The 22,937-nt window shown below is 44.2% G+C and overlaps 1 protein-coding gene, 1 long non-coding RNA gene and 1 pseudogene across 2 annotated transcripts; 1 reads left to right on the top strand and 2 right to left on the bottom strand.

The window, feature by feature from the left end:
• Positions 1–4,694: 4,694 nt before the first annotated feature.
• On the bottom strand, positions 4,695–6,289 carry LOC147966468 (uncharacterized). Its single transcript, XR_015608932.1, has 2 exons — positions 5,004–6,289; positions 4,695–4,934 (listed from the first exon to the last, which is right to left on the bottom strand). It is a non-coding gene; the product is annotated as an uncharacterized LOC147966468 (long non-coding RNA).
• A 4,134-nt stretch (positions 6,290–10,423) lies between these two features.
• On the top strand, positions 10,424–14,668 carry LOC147966467 (G-type lectin S-receptor-like serine/threonine-protein kinase B120; annotated as a pseudogene).
• Positions 14,669–14,821: 153 nt separating this feature from the next.
• On the bottom strand, positions 14,822–19,876 carry LOC147966466 (uncharacterized). Its single transcript, XM_087528913.1, has 9 exons — positions 19,434–19,876; positions 18,193–18,365; positions 17,912–18,093; positions 17,524–17,808; positions 17,364–17,422; positions 17,216–17,252; positions 17,050–17,121; positions 15,540–15,864; positions 14,822–15,432 (listed from the first exon to the last, which is right to left on the bottom strand). Exons 1-9 carry the CDS (start codon positions 19,552–19,554, stop codon positions 15,052–15,054), a joined length of 1,635 nt encoding a protein of 544 aa, XP_087385039.1. The 5' UTR covers positions 19,555–19,876; the 3' UTR covers positions 14,822–15,051.
• Between the last annotated feature and the right edge of the window lie 3,061 nt (positions 19,877–22,937).

Raw genomic sequence — 22,937 nt, 5'->3', positions numbered from 1 at the left:
GAGTGCACTCATATTATTGTGCAAGGCGTGGGCAATGGAAATGAAAGTCCTCGTGTCGGTATGATGATACATGGATACTAGACAACAGTGAGGGTATAAGTTTCATGTTTCATTCACAATTGTCCTCTCATAATGTGTGTATCCCCTTAGGCCAAATCTACAAATATATATTTCAAGTGCATTTAACCACGTGTCAAGTGTTCATGCCAACATTACATTCTAATCCATCTATCCCTAGACCAACACACACACACACACACAGAGAGAGAGAGAGGAAGAGGGAAAGGTCGGGAGTATATGGATCATCGAAGGCGACGGTGGACCGTCAAAGGGAGTTGCTCGACAAGGGGAGAGAGGGTTGGCCGAGTATGGGAACAAAAATCAATAGTATCTCGAATGTTATTTCTTACGCGGCCAATATAGTTTTCTATGTTAGCCCGTAGTAATTATATTTTCCATGTTTTATTGTACTCCCTCCGTCTCAAAATAAATGTCTCAAGCTTAGTACAATTTTATACTAAAGTTGATACAAAGTTGAGGCACTCATTTTGAGACCGAGGGAGTAGTGATTAATTAGTGTTTAGTACTATCACATGCTACCAAAAATGAATAGTTTTCACGGTCTTAACAACGTTTTCATTCTACCGACGCTCGGCTGCTAGCCTGCTACATGCTCAGAGCTCACAGACTGACCACTAGCGTTGGTCATGCCCGCCTACCCAGTTTGACGGACACACCCCACTTTGGTCTCCTGAACATAGCGGCAATAGCTCATAGACAAACAGCCTTAGTCCCTCCATGCCCTCCTGAGTCATTCCCACTGGTGACCCCGCACTAGCCCCCCCCCCCCCCCCCCCGCGCGCTCCGTGGCTTCGAAGTGGGAAGGGGATGTCGAGCGTCGACTCGCACTACCACTAGCAGAGACATGCACTCCTCGGTTACCGGGGACGGCATGGACAATGCAACATGCTCTATCTCCGGGTTTTAAGCCACATTATATGTCCACGACTATCGTTATCCTTGTGGGTGTCGTAGTCAGTGGGGCATCGTGGTTTATAGGTCCACGAGCTTGGTGTGCATGCAGGAGATGACGATTTTGTGGCTAATCTGAAATATCCAAGCATTTGCATTGAGGGCCTCCCTTGCTTTCCAAAAAAAAAATCCCTTTGAGGCATCAAAGAATAGAAGAGCAATATACTATCTTTGTAAACGGAAAAGTGTTGTAGGCCATGGATGTAGCAGATCGCCAATGTTTTGTAAACGGAAAAGAGTGCATTGGACATATAAAGACTGCTGGCGTCATGAGTGGAAAAGTGCATGATGGCATAATGGCAAGTCCTCCCGTGTGGTAGCCGGTTAAGGTGATACTACCTTATAAGAGAGTGCTATCCCATGTAAAGAAAATGGAAAATCTTTCTTGTTCTAAAAACACGTGGTGTCATTATCCTCCAATGATGGGCCTCACACTAGTAGAAAACAGGGCTTTGGTCCAGACCGGGTCAGCCCATTAGTCCCGGTTCGTGAGCCTAGGGGGCCGGCCGGGCCACGTGGGCCATTGGTCCCGGTTCATCTGGACCTTTTGGTCCCGATTGGTGGGACGAACCGGGACCAATGGGCCTCGCTCCTGGCCCACCACCATTGGTCACGGTTGGTGGCTTGAACCGGGACCAAAGGCTCCCCTTTAGTCCTGGCTCATGTCACCAACCGGGACCAATGAGGTGCCTATATATACCCCCTCGCGCAAGAGCAGAGCACAATGCTCTGTTTTTTCTGGCCGAGGGGGGGAGGGCTTTGTGGTGCTCTAGCTCACCTCCTATGCACATGAGGTGTTCGATGGAATGCCCGAGCCACACTACTTAAGCTTTCTCCTCTCGAAGCTCGACCTCCAAGCTCCATTTTCCTCGAGATTTGTCTAGATTTAGCGGTCCGTCACGCCCCGTCCCCGTCTTCACCGTCGTCGATCACCCGTGCCGATCTCATCACCGACACCACCGTGGTGAGCCTCTTGTTCTTATCTTCTTTCTGAAAGGAAAAATATTCTTACTTGTATGTTTAGATAGATACTTGTATCATTTTCTTACATTTATTATTGCATCTTATATAGTGCGATGGTTTTGGTATCCACCCCCGTCGGCCCTCGTCCTGTCTATGATTCGGATGTGGTATGTATATTATCTTTATAACTATTGGTTCATCTATTGTTTATGAAAATTATGCCGACCAACGTGACATAGATTTTATTTATCTAGGATGTATGTGAATCGGAAATGCCAACCGACCCTATTGTCGAGAGGTTAAATTTAGTTGAAGAAGAAAACAATTTGTTGAAGAAAAAATAAAAAAAATTGAGGAGGAGAAGATGATATTGGAGTTGCATGTTGCGGATGTCGTCGATGATCACAAGATCAAGATGGATGCAATGCGCTTGAAGATTAGAAATATTAGAAAATATGCCATTCATACCGAGGCTTGGTATCATTATGCCGTTGGATCAATTGTTACCTTGATTGCGATTATGATCGCATTTGTTTTCGCATTGAAATGTTCTACATAGTTTCAATGTATGGTTTAATTAATTAGATGCTCTGGAGAGCTATATGTTGTTAGATGAGAACTATGTATGCACTTTGGTTTTAATGTGATGATGAACTTCTATTAATTTGGACACTTAATTATATATAATGCACGCAGATGAACCGGCAATGGATGTACGGTGACAGACACACCCGCGAGTACATTAAGGGCGTGCATGAATTTCTCGATGCGGCTGAGAATGCAGAATGAAGATCGCCGAATTGAAGAAAAGACAAATCGGTGATATTGGGTTCGTTAACACATATCTCATAGATGCAACTGAGGTTGAACATCGTCCCGGAGATACCGAGGCCAACTTGCTACGATCATTCAAAAAAAATGAAAACAAAGATATAATACTCTTTCCTTACAACTTCAAGTGAGTGTTACTGTCTTGTGCATATTCGGTTTCCCTTATATATTAGTCCAGGTTATAGTAATGTAATTGATGAGTTATGCATGCGTGTGCAGTTTCCACTATATTCTCCTAGAGATTAGGCTTGAGCAGGGAGTAGTAACCGTCTTGGACTCTAAACAAAAAGATCCCCAGGAGTATGCGTACATGACTGAAATCCTCAAGAAGTAAGTTAAATCGATCATTATCCACCATATCAGCAACTTTGTTCATTTCCTGATATCAAGTAATTGTTTTCTTTGTCCGGCAGGGTTTGGAGAAAATTCACCAGAAAAGTTCCGGGACTGCCGAAGGAGCTGGAATTTAGACACCCGAAAGTAAGTACTATAGTAGCATGTTCCGCGCATCTCCTAGTGATTCGAGCGCTAGTTTCATCAATACCATTTAGCATTCTTGCTTATCAGTTTGATTGACCTCTATTTCTTATAAAGTGGTTGTGGCAGGAATAAGGAAATGATTTCTGTGGATGCTACGTCTGCGAGTCCATCCGCCACACGACCTGTGAGCGGGGCGGGTACTCTGACGAACAATATGAAGTACGTAAATAATAACATTCACAATTTTATTTTATTACCATCATTTGTATTGAGTTTCATTCATTCATATATATATGTATTGACCCCCTTCTTCAAATTAGATGTTTCTGAAGCGGGATGAACTCCTAGCACCAGCTCGCATGCGAGCAATTCAAGAGGAATTGGCGGCATTCTTTCTTGACCAAGTGATCGCTGAAGACGGAGAATACTATGTGGACCATGAGTCCGTATGATTATATTTGTAAGAGATAATTATTGTATATATGTAGCCGGTAGTGTCGGATAGATATACGAGAACTTGTTGTTCGACCAATCTCTCGGAGAAGGAGAGGTGGTCGATATCACTTCTCTCTGTATGCATATATGTTCATGACGATTTTCTGTTTTCTTCGTTTGCTTACTAGCTAACTAGCGCGTCTAGTCCTCTCTATACGTATGTATAGTACGTAGCATCGACCAAGCACAGACGTAAGAGAGGACACTTCTCTCTATTAATTATAACTAGCTAACACAATATATGAAACACCTAAATTAACCCTCCAAAACCCCCAAACCCCCTTTTTAAAACAAAAAACAAAAACCCCAGGCACAGAAATGCTGACGCGTGGATGCCTATTGGTCCCGGTTGGTGCCACCAACCGGGACCAAAGGGTCTCCTGCCTGGGCTCTGCGCACTGCCCACGTGGAGGCCCATCAGTCCCGGTTCTGGATTGAACCGGGACTAAAGGGTCGGGGCATTAGTACCGACACTTTAGTCCCGGTTCAGGAACCGGGACTAAAGGCCCTTACGAACCGAGACTATAGGCCCTTTTTCTACCAGTGTCAGTACAAGTAGCATGGTTCTCCAACTAGCAATATAATGTATTTCTTGCATATTTCTTCAATATTACATGAGAAAGAACATCTCAAGCATTACTGTGAATGAAAGTCAGACATCTTCAGAATACGAGTAGTTTGTCAGTGTCATTCACACAATTAAAAAGACATCTCAAACATTCCAAAATTCAACAGAAATCGCACGTATATTTCTCCTGCTACTAGCAAGCTATGAAAACAATACATATCTACAAGGTTGATTCACATCATCTAAAGCATCTGCTGCTGCTAATAGCATGTAGTCAGAGAACTAATTAGCACGAGCTGTACTAGGTGAGGCGTACATGCATCTGAGAAGAAGCAAATTTACATATTCATGCACAATTACTCAACTGCAGTGTTTAGCAATTTTCTAGCTAGGGAGGGAGAAGAAAAATTCTCAAAAAAAAGAGCACACGCAACATAGGGCGGCTCCAAAGGCCCAACCAAACCCTGGTCAAGAGCCTCTGCATCTGACATCCCCTCGTCGCCACTGTTGGCGGCCTTTTAAAAGAATAATACATCATTGGTTAAGAAGCCACTTCTAGAAAGTCCTGCACATTGCCGAAAAAGCATGAGAAACTTATAGTACCTCCTAATTGTCCAAATAAATAAGATACTACCGGAAATTTCTCCAAGAAATTCTCCTATTTTTCTTGGTGGACAGCTTGTGATAGTAGTGGAAGTCTCTTGTTCATGGTAACTAAACAATTCCTTTCGACAACCAGAAAATGTCTCCTAACAAGTAACACAAAGGAAAATTAGCATATAAGATAAAAATTGAACAAAAAAGATGGAAGAAACTAACAATGAAGCGGAAAGCTTTGATGGAAGTTAACAACAACCTTCAGCGGACACCCATGAACCCTAATGTTCAGATAGTCATTTACTAAGTAGTTCAGTGCTCTCCTTTCAATCTGAGAACTATCCAGACTCAAGTCATATGTTGCATATTTTGCACATACCACCTAAAAAAACATAGGAAACTATGTGTAGTAATTACACAAAAACACCCAAACAGGTTGTAAGGTTAAAGACCGTACAGGTTGAAGGAACAATAAGCTCAAGAGGACCCATAATTTGGTGGTAATGGAATTACAACTCTTTTTTTAAGTACAAAACTCTAAAATGAAATCTGTGCAAATCATTACAAATGCCACGCTCTGGTCTCTCTCTCTCTTTATCTTGACCATGATGATTTTCCATTGACCATACAATTGAAAAAAGTACTAGACAACATAAAGAAGACAAAAATTAACACCTACCTGAATCCATCATCGTAGTCGAAGCGTTGACGAGGCAGCCAGCTTGCACTGATCCAGCTACACGGCGACGACGTCGGGCTGGAGCGGGCTGGCCATTGGGCTCAGGGCAGGCTCCACGTCGGGCCCGACGCAGATGAGGCGATGATGTCCTCCACGGCGGCTCGTTGATGGCCGTCGGATGGGGGCTCGGTCCTAACTGTAGTCATCCACCCAAGATCTCGCGAGAGAGGGATGGACTAGCCGTGGAGCGCCACGGCAGTGTGGACGGCAAGCAGAAGCAGGGACGCAGAGGACATCCTCACCTCACGGCAGCGAAGTGGACGGCTTGCTTGTGCTGGAAAGCATCCATCTCTCCGGCAAAGGGACCGCTGTCGCTGTGGTCGTTCTCAGCCACAGCAATTGTGGAATGCATCCACCACGAGATTCAGCAATGGCATGCGGCAGCCACATCGGAGGAGGACAGGAGCGTGAGATGGAGCTACTAGCATGGATGAATATGTGAGGTACTGCAGTGTCTACTCTAGGCCTCGAAAGTGTAGAAGACAGCAACAAGATATCTTAACTCGCATGTGACCTTTGACTAGCGAATTTTACTGTGACGGATCTGATGCAAGGCTCTGTACGTTTCTATCTGAAACCATGCATGCGTGATACCTAATTTTGGAAAGATGCGTGCTAGCTGGTGTGTCCTTTGTCACGAGAGAACATGCTGGGCCGAACAGCTTGCGCGTGACTTGGCGTTCCATGAAAACTCGGACGTGGATCAGAGATATTGTCTCGACGTGCATGTCATTCTCTACGCTTCCGAGATGTTGTCAGGAATGGGTCACACTATGCATTCATCCGTGCAAAGTGGACCTTATTTTTCATCATTAAGTAGTTAATTTACACTCATTTTTTGTAAGCAGCTAAGCACACCGTGATATTTGCATGGACCTTACATTCATCAGTCATTAATAAGTGATGGGAGACGATCAATTGATGCACCAAATAATATGATGATGGGGTTAGTGCGTTCATAACCCTTTGATGTTCCTAGTATGCATGACTTCATGTTAGAAACTGCAAGCGTTGCATTACAAAAAATGATGGTGATATTATATATGTTGTAATGTCCTTTCCTTAATGCTCAGGCCTCAGGTTAACACATAAAAATACGGTGTTTGGCATTGCTGTGTTTATGGAGCCATGTACCAGGTGAATGACTGTCATTACCAAATAAAACTCATGAAAAGTTTCAGCATTTTGGAACCGTTCGAGGGCTAGGAACAGTCTTGCGCGGGCCGAGGTCTGCACCGCTGCAAGTTTGGCAGCCTACCCACTGAGTCTAGTGGCTATGAAGAGGGGACCGTGGTCCTGTTCCGTCTATATGAGGAAATAACTATCAATCACATAAAATGAAAGAAATGTAAAGTGGGAAAGTAGATGGACCAGATCCCAACAAGAATGTGTGTCCCTGATTGCCACCTCTGGTGAGAAACACAATAACTATGCTTTTCCCTATATATATATATAGAGTCACGCTATTCGTCACCCTAGGTGAGGAATAGTTATTCTTCACCCCCCTCTATTTTACCATCAATGCATCGTAATTTTATGTTCCGTAAGTTTTGTCTTATTTCCGACGAAAAAAGGGACAGTAAGAAAATACACAATCGTCGTAAAAAATATTTTATGTTATGTAAAATTACAAACGTAAAAACATAGTCTAAAATACACATAAACTGCAAATTTTCTTGTCTTATGACCTATATTTTTATTTTCTTATGTCAAATTTTACGTGGTGAATCAATAGAAATGTAACTATTTGAATTCGAAACGTAATTTAATTATGAAATGATCGTAAGATTACCTCGGGTGAAGAATGAAGAATAACTTATTCTGCACCCTGGGTGATGAATAGTAATACTATATATATATGGGCTATTCTGTTACTAGTAACAGAATATTATTCTGTTACCCTTTTTGAACTAACGGTTTCAGGTGGTTGAACTGATGTTTTCGAAGCGGTTGAACTGATGCTTTCAGTTGTGTTTAACACATCGTCTTCTTTAGTTCAAAAACTTTTTGTAATTTTTTTGTCGAAACGTGGCGTGTCATATATCGTTGGAAAGCTCTTGACAACCATATTTCAAGTATATTGAACGTTTTTGCAAAATCATTATGGTTTAGATGCAGTTTTGAAAAAACCATTGTTTTCAAAACCGAAAATGTGAATCGTATTTTGGACTCAATTTTCAAACGGTTTGTCGGAATTGAGCAAATAAGATGGCGTTGGAAAGCTGGTGAAAATCCGCATCTTCCATATATGTATTGTTTTTTCTAATTCTACATGATTTAAAAGTAATTTGAAAAACGGTTTAATTCTGGACAAAACGTATTTTCGCAATTTTTTTGCAAACGGTTTGTCGGATTGACGCAAATGATACAGCGTTGGAAAGCTATTAAAATGTGCAACTTTTTCGTATAGAAATGTTTTTCTAATTCCTTACGGTTTAAAAACGAATTCGAATAGGGTCAAATTTGATTTTGAACGCGATTTTTTTAAAAAGTTTATCGAAATATGGCAAATAATATACTGTTGGATAGCTATAGAAAATGCGAAACTTAGTCATGTTGAACGTTTTCTCTACTTCGCAACCGTTTAAGAGTAATTTTGAATACGGCATGACGGTTCCTGCTGTTTTCTTGTGTGAAAAACAGAGTAGTCATACTGATATATATATATATATATGTTTGTACTGAGCTATTTTTTTAGATTAATTTTGAATGGTTCCGAAAAAGGGTATTTGTACTGATGCTTGCATGGGTTTGTACTAAGCGTGTTTTTACTAACTAGACTTTGCTCTGTTTTTTTGGTAATATTTTTCTCGTAAGTTTTCAACGGTTTACTGTATCGTCGCCCCTGTACTTGTATGGTTTGTATCATCAAACTGAATGATATTTTATTTAAAAAGAAAATGTGTTTGTTTTGTTTCCTTTTTTAACTCAACATTTTTTTGACAACGTTGTTCTGAACTTCTCTCATTTTGCGACTTGTACTGAGGTACTTACTAAGCAGGATTATCATGGGGTTTCTTTTTTTGCTTGAACTTTACAATTTGAATTTCTGCCATTTCTTTTATTCCGAACGGACCACCGTTTTTAACTCGTACTGAGGTACTTACTACGCCCGAACTGGGGTGGCTGTCGCGTATCTCGGCGTGTTTTGAACTCGATGATATTTTTTCATCAATTTACTGCCCATTTTTTTCATCACACTTGAGAGTGATTAATAGGTTTACTTACTGGCCAGTAACACATGAACTCCTCAGGCAATAATACATGAACTCCTCGGGGAGGGGGTGCGGGGCGGCACGCTGGAGGGAGGGACTGTGGGGCTGCGCGCTGGGGGGAGGGGGTGGCGGGGCTGCGCGCTGGAGGAAGAAGAAAGGCGGTGTAAGTTGGGGTCGCCGCGGCATGGGTCTGGTCCGGCGGCATCGGGGTGCGTCTGGCGGGGGTGTCGCGCGGCGGGGAGGGAGGAGGTGGCGCGCCGGCGGGGAGGGGGCAGTGCACGGCGGGGGAGGGAGGAGGCGGCGCACAGTGGGGAGGGAGGGTGCGGCGCACCGGCGGGGGAGGCGCATGACGGGGGAGGGAGGGGGCGGTGCACCGACGGGGTGGGAGGGGGCGGCACGCTGGAGGAGGAGTTGGGGATCAGGAGGGAGGTGGTGGGTTCGGTCGCCGTCGCTCCTATATAGGGCCGGAGGGTAACGGAATATTATTCTGTTACTAGTAACAGAATAGCCCTGTCCTATATATATATATATATATATATATATATATATATATATATATATATATATATATATATATATATAAGTTAGATATGTACTCCCTTCGTCCCAAAATTTTTGTTTTAGATTTGTCCAGATAGGGATGTATCTAATACTCCATCTCTCTCAGTTTACAGGGCATGCGCGTACCCCTAGGTCGTCAATTTGACCAACCTAATACAAGTCATATATTACAAAAAATATATCAATATAAACTTCAGATGTTCTATTTTTAAACCGTATATTTTTTGTGTTATATAGTTTACATTAGGGTGATAAAATTGGCAACCTAGGTATACGCGCAGGACTTGTAAACTGAAACGGAGGGTACCAAAACATGACTTGATACATTCGTATTTAGACAAATCTAAGACGAGAATTTTGGGACGGAGGGAGTATTTTGTAAGCCAGTGGACAAGATAATTATAGTTATCTAGTTTCCTACTCCCTCAATTCCATAATTCTTGTCGTGGGTTTAGTTCAAATTTGGACCGAAACCATGACAAGAATTATGAAACGGGGGGAGTAAATATTTGCAATATCTAACTTGTTGTATTAGTATGATTTCATGTTCGTTTCTTTTGCAGCTTCGCCATCCTAAGATTTTTTTCAAGCTCGGGCACTGCATATGGTCTAGGTCAACCCTCCTGTCTTTATCTATTAGTCTCGTTGATTTCAGACTTTGACACCCTACATTCATGTTTTCTCCTTCCAAGCGTGTTTGACACTCTCCTGTCTTTATCTATCAGTACTCTCATAAATTTGAGACTTTGAGACCCTCCATTCATTTCCACCCTTCCTAAGAGATAATAAGAGCACGGTTTCTGTTGGAAGGACAGAAAATTCTGGAGAGTGTTTGTCTATCCAATCCCAAGCTGATATGCGTGCTACATTATCCACTCACTGCAGTGGAATTGCTCCGAACAGCAATACACCTCAGTTATATCTGTGTGCTATTTTCTTCCCTAGACACAAAAGGTGTAAGGAGACAGCACAATGAATGTGCACCATATTCCCATCTTCTTCCTCCTACTCTTGAGTTCGTTCTGCAAATCCGATGATCAGCTCACACGGGCAAAACCGCTCACCCACGGCGACACACTCATCTCCGAGAGCGGGAACTTTGCTCTCGGCTTCTTCTCCACAACCAGCTCCAACAAGAGTTTTTACCTTGGCATATGGTACCACAGCATCCCTGGCCCACGCACCGTTGTGTGGGTCGCCAATCGAGACAACGCAATCACCACCCCTTCATCTACGATGCTCTCCATCACCACCAGTTCTGATCTGGTGTTGTCTGACTCCAAAGGCCACGCTATTTGGAGGGCTACAAGCAGTATCACCACAGGAGGGGCGGAAGCTTACGCTTTGCTACTCAACTCGGGGAATTTCGTCCTCCGATTGCCAAACTCCACGGACGTGTGGCAGAGCTTTGATCACCCGACGGACACACTACTTCCAACGATGAAACTTTTATTGAGCTACAAGGCCCATGCCGTCGAGCGGCTCATTGCTTGGAAGGGTCCGGATGACCCGTCCTCTGGGGATTTCTCATGCGGTGGCGACCCTAGCTCGCCGACCCTTCAGAGGCTAATATGGCATGGGACCACGCCATATTCTCGCAGCAATTTGGTTAATGGCGTGTCGGTGTCCGGCGGCACATACCTCAGCAACGCCAGCTCCATTGTGTATGAAACAAACATCAAGCTGGGCGATGAGTTCTACTATATGTTCACTGTCTCTGATGGTTTACCGTTCACGCGTTTGACGCTTGACTACACAGGCACGCTGAAGTCTCTAAATTGGAACAGACACTCATCATCATGGACAGTCCTGTTTGAGAGGCCCAAAGCTGCTTGCGACGTCTATGCCTCATGTGGCCCATTCAGCTATTGCGACCTCACTAGTACTGTCCCGGCATGCAAATGCTTCGATGGGTTTGAGCCTGACAATCTTAACTTTTCAAGCGGTTGTCGGCGAACAGAGGACCTGAATTGTGGCAAGCAAAGTCAGTTCATAACTTTGTCTGGGATGAAGGTCCCTGACAAGTTCTTACATTTAAAGAACAGAAGCTTCGATGAGTGTGCCGCCGAGTGCAGCAACAACTGCTCATGTACGGCGTATGCTTACGCCAATTTGAGCAGTGCTGGTGCTAACGATGACCCGACAAGGTGCTTGGTTTGGACAAGGGAGCTTATCGACACAGGAAAGTCGACTAACTCTGGCGAGAACCTGTACCTTCGCCTTGCTGAGTCTCCTGGTATGCACTGTCCCATTGCCTTGTGAATAGCTAAAAATTTACAACTTCCTCATCTAAATTGTCATATTTTTGCGAACCGAAAGGGAGTAAGAATGTAAGATGGTCGATGGATTTGATAAAAAAAAAACAGAACATTCCTTCCTTTTAACATCATCTTACAAATACAAAAGATATGTTTCCCAATTACTAAGGTAAGCCATACAACTTCCCCTCTTCACTTTCAAGTGCGTTGAGAATTGTTTTCAGTCCATGTTGTAGCAATTATCCAATAGAGAGAGTTACTATTTTTCTCGCATTGACAATGGCCAAACAATTATTGAGTTTTGGAATAAGCATATTGCAAGATCAAATACTTTTCTAGGTGATCAGATCTTTGATTTACCACAAGCACTGATAGTTCAGGCACTGAAATTACCATAGTATATGTACTTAATTAGCTTGACAGATCCGACATGGTATGGTTGTGCAAGTGAGTCCTGAACTTCTGGTTGGTTGCATTTCTACAGTTGACAACAGCAGTTCACTAAAGGTTTTACTCCCGATTATAGCATTACTGTTGTTGCTGACATGCATTGTCCTCATCTGGACTTACAAATTCAGAGGTAAGATGTCCTCTCTTTTTTGACATATTGTATGAACATTAATGCAAGAGTTAAGGAAAAAAATGGATGTCTTTACCAGCAGGAAAATGGCGAAGGAAGGAAAACCAGAAGAAACTAATGCGAGAATACTTTAGCACATCCGATGAACTCGAAGGCAAAAGTACAGAATTTCCATTTATTAGCTACAAAGAGATCCTTTCAGCAACAAATTTCTTCGCTGATTCAAACTTGCTTGGACGGGGAGATTTTGGCAAAGTTTACAAGGTAATATAAAGTGCTATTTACAGTAGTTTTGGGTTAAAAATGAAACATGCCTAATTTACCCTTCAACAGTTATCTATCTAACTCTAGAAAAGAGCTTTGAGTCTCAAATCATGATCGGGATGATGTGCCATATATGGGGAGAAGTTGAGAACTTCCGCATTTAGTTGTTGTTGTTCTGACTGAAGCCTTTTGCTTCCCCAGTTGTTAATACATCTCAAAATGGATGCCAAGCAACTTATTTAGTTGTTGTTGTTGTTTACTTGGCATCCATATATGGGGAGAAGTTGAGAACTTATGCATTTAGTCCATGTCCAAAATTGGCGTGCTTTAAAATGAGTTGCCCATTTGCACTAGTTTTGATATTTTAGGGTATACAAGGAGAATACTTCATTGTGTGAAAGGCATTGTGCAGTTGAAAAAGTTAGCTTCCAAGTGTTACTCGACTAAAAAATATGCGCTCTTATAGGGCACAATGGAAGGTGGATATGAGGTTGCTGTGAAAAGGCTTAGTCAGGGTTCTGGTCAAGGTATTGTGGAGTTCAAAAATGAAGTAGTTCTAATTGCGAAACTGCAGCACAAAAACCTAGTCAGACTTCATGGGTGTTGCATTCAGGAAGATGAGAAGTTACTGATCTATGAATACTTACCTAACAAAAGTTTGGATGCCTTTCTTTTTGGTACGTTTTAGTATGTTGATCTTATGTTGCTTAATTCTTACATTAGCCGGAGTTATACTCATGATGGCTAGATTTGTTTCATATTTGATCAAGATGTTGCACAAAAACACATGCTTGACTGGTCGACACGGTTCAAAATAGTTAAAGGAATAGCAAGAGGTCTTCTTTATCTCCATCAAGATTCAAGATTAACAATAATTCACAGAGATCTCAAAGCAAGCAACATCTTGTTGGACGCAGAAATGACTCCCAAAATTTCAGATTTTGGTATGGCACGAATATTTGGTGCAAACCAGAATCATGCAAACACTACTAGGGTTGTCGGGACATAGTAAGTAACTAGTGAATTAACAAATCCTTAACATTGTACTCTCCATGGCTTAATACAATTTAGTTCATACATTCCTTTCTGACTTGTTGAATGTCTTAAATAGTGGTTACATGTCACCTGAATATGCGATGGGAGGTGCATTTTCTGTTAAAACAGACACATATAGCTTTGGTGTTCTTCTCTTGGAGATTGTTAGTGGCCTGAAGATCAGTTCACCTGAGCTCAAAACAAATTTTTGCAGCCTTATATAACCCCACCCACCCCCCCACCACCCCCCCAACCCCACACACACTGCAAGGGCCCCAACCTCATAAACTACTACTCCCTCCGTCCCAAAATAAGTGTCTTAGTTTTAGTACAACTTTACAAAGTTGTACTAAAACTAAGACACTTATTTTGGAATGGAGGGAGTACTTGTTAACTTCATCGTCACTTCATTTTCTTGGTCAGGCGTGGAGACTATGGGAAGTTGGAGAAGCAACTGAACTAGTGGACTCTTCTATTGTCGTTAATTGCTCACTTCATGAAGTTCTACGGTGTGTTCATATCTGACTCTTGTGTGTTCAAGACCATCCCAACGATAGGCCACTAATGTCATCGGTTATGCTTATGCTGGAGAATGAAAACACGCTTCTTCCAACTCCAAAGCAACCCGCCTATTTTGCTCTAAGTAATCGTGAAGGTCAAGAAGCAACAGATAACATGGAGAACTCTATAAATGCAATTAGCATCACAGCCTTGGAGGGTCGTTAAATGTTGTATAACTTTGTGTGTGCGGATATTAGTATACTCTCCTTGTGAACTAAACTTTGCATAAGCCGGTTGTGTAGAATACTCGATGTAATTTTTATTATATTTGTGGTGCTTTGTACTACTTCTTAAGTACCTGAGTGTTTTTTGGCAAAAAAAAAGTGACGGCCTTCCTTCAGGAGTTGCAAGTGGTCTAGAATTGGTACAGGAGAAAGAAACCAAAGCTGCAGAGAGCCAGGGACCAAGAAGAACTCAGGGGCGACCTCTGAACTTGATGAGTAACTCAGCTCGATCAGGCAAGCATGGGGCCTAAGTTATCGGGACTTTGAAGAGCACAAGCGATGAACGCCGGGCGCATGGTTCAATAGCTCACCCTGAGATCATTTGTGCGCCATCGAATCGAACTTTGTGCAATTAGCTACCTCGTTTGATCTAAATCCCAACGCCAAAGTGAGTGATCACAGACTGTACATCACAAACTGAAGGAGAAGCAGAGCAGAGTCTACAGCAATCCTTCATTCCTAGTAGATCACAAACTGTACATCAACCGAGCAGGAACACAAACAAATACTAGCAAGCATCAGATTCACAAAAACGAAGAAAGAATCAATCAACAGGCAGCAATCAAGTCAACCACACAGCGGTCCTCTACTCTCTACACTCACTGACGCCATCCATGGCGATCGAACGCATGAAACGGCCGTCGCTGATCAGGCGTTCCCGCCCATCGGTGCCGGCTTGTCGCCTCGGTGCGCCTTGTTGTATGCCCGGTGGCGCCGCTCCCTGGCGTAGATCACCCAGAAGATGAGGGACAGCAGCACGGCCGACGACACCAGCACCAGCCCGATGTACACCCACCTGCTGTACCGCTCCAGCCCCGGGCAGTAGTTCTGGCTGATGTTGCTGAAGGTGTCGCGCACGAAGGTGCAGTCCTGCAGCTGCACCAGGAACGGCCCATACTGGTACAGCCCCAGGCTCACATTCAGGCCCGCCGCCATCTGCCCGAAGATCCGAGGGGTCAGCCGGCCCACTGTTGTGCAGACCTCAGTCCCTGACACCACCCTCGTCTGGCACTCGAAGCTCCTGAAGACCTGCATTCAGCGGCACGGGCAGACAAACCATTACCAGTGTTGTTCAGAGTTTCACCAAAATGATGTGATCTCAAAGTGCAACTGGCAGCCACAAACTATTCGATTACCTGGGTTGCATTGTCCAAGGTGACCTCTCCGCGGGCGCAGGTGCGCTTGCTCAGATTGGGTCCAAACGGGTTGCAGAGTGTGGGTATCAGTGGCCCTGACTGGTTGTAGTAAAAGGGAGTGGCCGCCGGAGGGAAGTTTCGGTTTGACACATTGGAGAGCACCTGGTTCACCAGATTCACTAGTTGTGATGTGACTTCCTTGGTTCGTGTCAGGGTCTCGTTCGCCGTAGCCGGTTCAACACAGGGGATAATGTCATCCAGAGCAGTGTGTTCTGTTGGATGAGCGACCCACTCGTCCATTGAAACACAGGTGTCACCAACAACACTGTCATGACAGAAAAGGTGACAAATAGACAGAATAAGACAACTCGTTCATCATAGCATAAGAGTCGTTATCACAAAGTAAGCAAGCACTAGAGCACCAGTGAATGGACCAAAACAAACATACCATGTAACAGTACCTACTTAGTAGTACAGAAAACACGAAATCTTGTTCTACATGCATGAAGCTACATCAAATGCCCCATTTTTTCGCAGTTTTTACCGAGAGTTACATGTTTTCAAACATGATTCTGTACAGGTTTTGCAACAGAAAGGAACAACTTGAAACAAAGCTACTCCCTTTCCTAAATATAAGATGTTTTGGAAGTTCAAAGGGGGAGTATAAAAGATGTTCACAGAATATATGTTCCCATGCCAGAGATATCACCAGGGGCCAAAGTCAGTGGTCCATGTAGCAAAGGAAAAATAATTGTAATTAACTTGACACATAACTTCAAAACAAAATAAAGTACACCATAGCAACCAGCTATCGCTACTATCACTAAATGGATTTTGTTCTCAAACTAACCCCTTCCGACTTCGTAGATCCCAGTTTATCCTAAAAGAGAGGAATGATGATGATGGTAGACAGATGGGTTTACGGTCTGTACTTGTCAATAGTGAGTGCTGACAGCATGGATTTGAAGGAACCAGAGAACGCAGTACAAAAGTGAGTGGAGTAAGAACAAAGAAATTATTTGGTAGTTGGGGCTTCAGAGTCCAATTAACCAGCAATAACAAGGAAAAACGCCAGGATGAAAATATATTGTCATTTTCGATGCATATAGTTGCAAGATAGATATAGACTGTTGATGATTTGATGCAGGTGCTACATCATGTGCTGTCAACATGCCCCAACCATGATCTGGCCTTACACTGAAATAGGCGTGGCACCAAAACCAAATAATGGGCACTAATCTGTAAAAGACTCTTTAACTTCACAATATAACTATATATTAGCTGGCTATCTACCATTTGATTACAAAGATTAGTTAAACCTGGCTGTAGCTTACGTAGAAACTTATAGAAACACTTCAAACAACAGTTCTTTGTGCACATTAACACTAACAAAAACTTCTACTGAGTGTTTTTCTATATGCATATTAACACTTCATAAAAAAAATGTGCATATTAATACTACAGAAATTTTTTACTGAGTGTGAAGATTGCAAAAGGGTGGAGTACATACTTGTGCAGAAGAAGGAATACACCACACAGGATAAAGGTCCCGGTGACTAGTATCCATCCAACAACCACCAAACTGCATAAAAATTGAATAAATGAGCAATATGCATGGTTTATCACAAAGAAAGGGGAATTCAAGCATGTTAGCATAAACAAAGGTCTGAACTTACATGTTGACAAGGAATTGCAGCCCAAGGATGGATAACACTGGTAAAATCAAACCATCAGCATGTTAGCATAAAATGGACTTAGTTTTGTTCAGAAATGCATACAGTTACATTCATTTTTTAACCAATGTAAAAAATCATAAGCACTTACGGAAGCCAATAAATGCCAGAAGAAGCATTACTGCTGCAATGATAATCAAAGCTAGCCGCCTGAAATGAAATTTGTCAATCATGTGCATGATAACCAGCCCCTGTCATATTGCATCATTAATTAAGAGGAAATTGTGATGACAAGGAAAAATGATACTTACACTTGATTCAGCAATTTTTGGATCTTCACAGAATTTTCAGATGTTCTAGTAGAAAGATCGGTAGCTGATGTGTTCAATTTTGCCTGAATTTCATTGATCTCACCCATCACATTTGGAGGAAGTAAGAACTGTCCTATGTCAACCTTCTTTGCAGCGGATAGACTATCCGAGAGGTTCCTAAGGTTTTCAACAGTGAAATCCGCCTGGTCGACGACGAAATCCAAGGTGGTCGTTGTGCTTGCATGGAATTTGCCCTGGCCAACATACAGCACAACACTTCCAGCACTGGTAGCATTGACGGGATGGAACTAGTTTAGCAAACGCAATTCAAAAATATGCCGATGCAAGAAACATGGAACAACCCGGCTTTACAAGTGTGAGTACTTACATTGCCGCGCAAGTGAATAATATCAGGAGTATCAGTGAAAGGGCATATGCTATTCTGGAGTAGTTGTAACTGTGGTGCGGGCAGCAGCAATGGTGGCAGGAAATCCCCAGCATAAGAAGGAAGAACAGCACAAACCACAGCAAGGCCACGACGAACAAGGGATACGCTGTGTATCCAACAGACTAAAACAAAAGAATCAGGGGACAATAATATTGTTACTATCCAAGCAACAGACATAAGCAGATAACAGAGATGCACGCTTAGTTTTCAAACAGACTTACAGCCCAGTAGTGAACTTCGCTGATATTCCAACCTCCTTCATATCTGTTGAACGCATTCAGAGGGTCCTTTCGAAATGTTCGATGTTCCGCCAACACAAAGGAGCTGTTGGTAGTGACATTTATGTCAGCAGGAGCTTCAGCAACTGATCTTCTCACCACCAAGCCATGCGTATCTGATTTTTTCCAATGAGAGTTTCTTGTTACAACCAGGAAACATAGGTAAATCACATGATAATATTACTATATCCCAGCACATAGGCATACTCCATGCTGGTGTGATAATATATACTCCCTCTGTAACTTTTTAAAAGACGTTTTTAGAGTCCATGAAACTGTCAAAAATCGTCTTAAATTAAGTTACAGAATAACTTGAACAAAAAAGGAAGTTGTGGGTGCAGATCTTCAAATTACCAAACAGACTTGAAACTCACAGATCGAAGCTAGAAGAAATTTTGTGGGGAATTAAGCCTCATATAATGGAGAACTATACTACTAAATGATGTATTGGGAAAATAAGTCCAGGAACATTAGTACATCACTCGGATGCCTGAAGGCAACCTACTGAAAACCACCTGTGGATAAAGCAAGAGTGGAGATGGGGATGAGTCACGCATCGAAAGGGACGGAAGACTGGACCAGAAATGAGAAATCCATTTGAGGTACGGAAAGAATTTGAGAGCGGCATTCCTGAAACCCAGCTACAGGAACTTGGAAAAAATGTCTCGCTAAAAAGAGGATGAAATAATTGGTGTGCCGTCACAAGAACGCAGGAGACCGAAATTCGTGAGGCTGCCAAGATGCCAACACCATTCTGAAAATCTTCATACTGAAAATAGGCAGCGGCGTGACATAAACATATTAGCAAAATTCAGATATTTTTCTGTTTTTTACAGAGAGATACAGATTCATCGAGAGCAAGAGCCTGAATCCAGAAATCAAGACGTCGGTAGCACAACACGTGATTCTTTTTTCAGATAAAAATTGAGGGGAGAAAAAGAAGAGGACAAGAAACAGATGCGCGGAAACCTGAGGACCACAGAGCAGTAAAAAAATTGGGGGCCGAGTATTTCCGCATCAACAATCCGACTTGGTAGAATAATAATGCCCGGAAATCGCACAGAGATATTCTAACGAACACGCATGACAAAAGCAACCGCTACTCGCGCATGAATCATCAACACGGCCAGCAATCTCCGCGACAAATCAGGCAACGGAAACAAGAAACAACGGGGAGAAGTAACCTTGGCCGGAGTGGAGCGCCCGGTGGGGCTCGCGGGGAGCGCGGTGCGTCCCGGCGGCGCAGAAGGAGAGCGCGACGAGGAGCAGCAGCGCGACGCGCACGAGGCCCGCGGGCAATGCCATGGCAGAGCCGAGCAGGTCACCCTCCTCCGTCCTCCCTCTGCCGCCAAGCAAGATCGATTCGGCACACACGGAGAGGAGATGGGAACAAGGGGAGGGCTTCAGGCGGAACAAGAAAGGGACGGGCTTTGCGATGAAGACAGACAGGGGGAGATTTATCCGGCCTCGCCTCGCTGTTCTTCTTCGCGGTTTCGGGTGCGATTCCGATGGATTTCTCGTGGAAACGGGAGGGAGCGGGGTTAAAGGTGGGGGATTTGGCTTTTGCGGCAGACAGGGAGAGACTCTCCTCCTCCTCTTCCTCACTCCTGGGCCGCCGCATATGTGGTGGTCTGTGGCTCGGCGTGTGTCACTGCGGTGCGTCTTGTGTTCTTCCCAAACTGCCCACGGGGAACTGTTCGGTGACTGTTGGGATGGGGAAGTTACCGTCGTGCCCCTCGGTTGTCAAGGCACAGTGAGAACGCACGGACGCGAGCATGTTATTTGGTTAACAAAAAAGTAAAAATTGATGTGGGAGTAAGGCATCTCCAATGCTAACCCCCAAATCAGAAGTCATGTCCGTCCATGGACCGATAGAGACCAGTCCGTAGATACTGATAATACGAGAGGCTCTCAACCATCCAAGTGTAGAAGCAAATGTCTAGAGACATTTCGAACGGAATTTAATGAATTTAATGAAAATAAACAAATTTAATGCAAAATTACACGAACCGGACGAATTTCATTGAAATTTTGATAGTTTCTACATAATAACGGATGATTTACATCTAAAACGGAGCACAAACATTATATTTTCTATATATTTGGACTAAGTGGTATTTTAACCTATTCTAAATGACTGCATGCGCCTGTTCCCCATGTCTGACAGCGCGACGGCCGGCCATGAGCCCTAGAAAATGATAAGCGGCTAATTGGCCGACGATGATAAGCACGTCAATCTTAACTTCAACGGGAGGGGAGGAGTGGTGGCCTTCGTGGGACCCAAACGCTAGCGGCCTCCCATGTTCTACTCTTCCTCGTTGTAGACGGCGCCTGCTGACGTGTCGGCTTTGTCGTGGTGGTGGCAGGGCGCGGCTGACGCGGAGCTGGCGACGTCATCCCCGTCCTTGTCGTAAACTTCATTCGCTGCCTCGTCGATCTCCTTGATGGCGGCTTCTATCTCCGCCTGCAGGACGCGGTGCCGCCGGTGCTCATGGCAGATGTCGTGGGCGGAGCGGTAGGATAGGAGGAGCGCCTCCTGGTCGTCCAAGTTCACGTCCACTGCAATGCCCCTGCCGGTGGCGAGTTAATCCTCTGCGGCCGGTGCTCGTCAAGGAGGCAGAGGTTCTAGGCCTAGTCGGTTTGGGCCTACTGGAACGCGGCCTCCCGCTCTTCCAACACCATGTCGGTGTAGCGAGATCTTGTGCCTCGCCCATGGTGATGTCGGCATGGGCCGACGATGACAGTGGCGCCAGCTCATTGTTTGTAGCCTCATCCATTGGCCAGTCCGCATCGCTGGCCTCCGGAGAGCTCGTCCGTCTACCTGCTTGCCAACTGGCCGCAATGGCGATGATCTCCTTCTGCTTGGACTGGAGCTTGTCCCACAGGGATTTGGAGGTCGAGGAGGCCATGGCGGGTGTGGTGCCGAAAGGAGATAGGGAGCGGAGGAGGTTGGATGTGGTTTTTGACAGGCTGCAATTTAAATAGCGGGTGGATGGCAGGCCAAGCGGCAAGATGGTTAATGGTGGGCAACATACAGACGAAGGAGTAGCGTCGGAGTAGGTTCCTTGGCAACTGCGCATGTTTAATGGAGGGAAACGAACTGGCGGATGTCGTTTGGACGCACTAGGAAGTGGCGCGCGGTGATACTCTCGATGCGCCACTTCAGTGACCGAGCGACGTGGGAGGTCGCGTCCGCTTTGGGCCTGAATGCGGCGTTGATGCTCTAGAGCGACACTGACCACTTCGGGCGGGAAAGGGCGCGGGGCGAGGGAGCTGATTTTTGGTTGAAATAGGTTGGCGTGCATGACTGCGGTCCGAACACCCACAAAGTACCCCCCAGTTTGCTTTCGGTTTGCGGGGAAAAAGGACGCCCGGACCAGCCAGCAGACGGATATAGGATCACATTGGATGGCAAAACACGTCCGGGCTGCGTAGTCCAGACAGATTGGGGCGGGGTTGAGGGTCCACGTAGCTTCCCTCGTTATGGACCTATTCGGTAGCTTCCCTTGCTATGGACCTTTTCGGTAGCTTCCCTCATTATGGACTTTTCCGGTTGCTCTGGCCCTTCCGACGGTGGTGGCGACGAAGTCTTCCTTGGTGGCGTGTCGTTGGTGGTGGTGACGGTGCGTGTTAGATCCCCTCGAATCTCTCCATTTCGACGTTGTTGCCTGTAGTGGCGTCGATGACATGTTTTCTTGTTGGCTAGGTTTTGAAGGGTTGGTTCACGCAGCGACGGCGACAACTTTCCTTTGTAGTTTGGACTCAGGCATTATCTTCGCCATGTAGATACAACTTCTAATGTTGGCATGAGGCTCGTGAGAAATAATTGGGCTTTGACTCTTGGATCCGCAACTCTTCCATCGACTAGCGGCGACCATTTCTTTCCCAGGGTCTTTGTCGGGCCATGGCCTTGATGACTTCCGGTCCGTGATTAGCAACTACAGGATGGCTCCGGTTAGAGAGCAGTACCATCAGACGTTTGGGAGGATGAAGACGGCTATCCGAGTGCATTTTGATGTAATAATTTTTATTTTTAAGGGATGTTTATACTGCTGGATTGGTTGGTTCTCGTTTTTTCTTCTTAAATTTATTTAGTTTACACAAGCTGATAAATTCATTTTTACTTATAGATTATACGCCATTCATTCAAACCTCAAATGTAGACCTGTTCATGGACAACTCGGCCCGGAGGCCCGAACCCGAAGCCTAACATTCGAGCGGGGCTCGGGCTCCACTCTCTCACCTGAAGCCCGACCCGAAAGCATGAAATGGCCATATATATATATATATATATATATATATATATATATATATATATATATATATATATATATATATATATATATTTATACCTCCTCCGTCACAAAATAAGTGACTCAAGTACAAAGTTGAATCACTTGTTTTGAGACAAGGGAGTGTAATATCCCGAATATGATAATTTAATTTTAAAATATCACTATTGATGTGCTTAAGGCCGGGCTCGAGCTTGGGTTTTTTCTTCGGGCTTTACAAAGCCCGGCCCGGGGAGTGATCGGGTTTACAGTGGCGGAGACATGCCTAGGGCAGTTGGGGCTATAGCCCTAGGCGTAATAGCAAACATCCTTTGCAATTCCTTTTCATAGACTATACATAAAACCACTAGAGTGCATCACTCAAGCTAGTTTAGCCCTAGGCCTAATCTCATGCTA

The sequence above is a fragment of the Triticum urartu genome, chromosome 6A (genome assembly GCF_056163025.1).
Source record: "Triticum urartu cultivar PI428250 chromosome 6A, HENAU_Tu73, whole genome shotgun sequence".
Lineage (NCBI taxonomy): Eukaryota > Viridiplantae > Streptophyta > Magnoliopsida > Poales > Poaceae > Triticum > Triticum urartu.
This window is presented reverse-complemented; position numbering and strand designations above follow the sequence as displayed.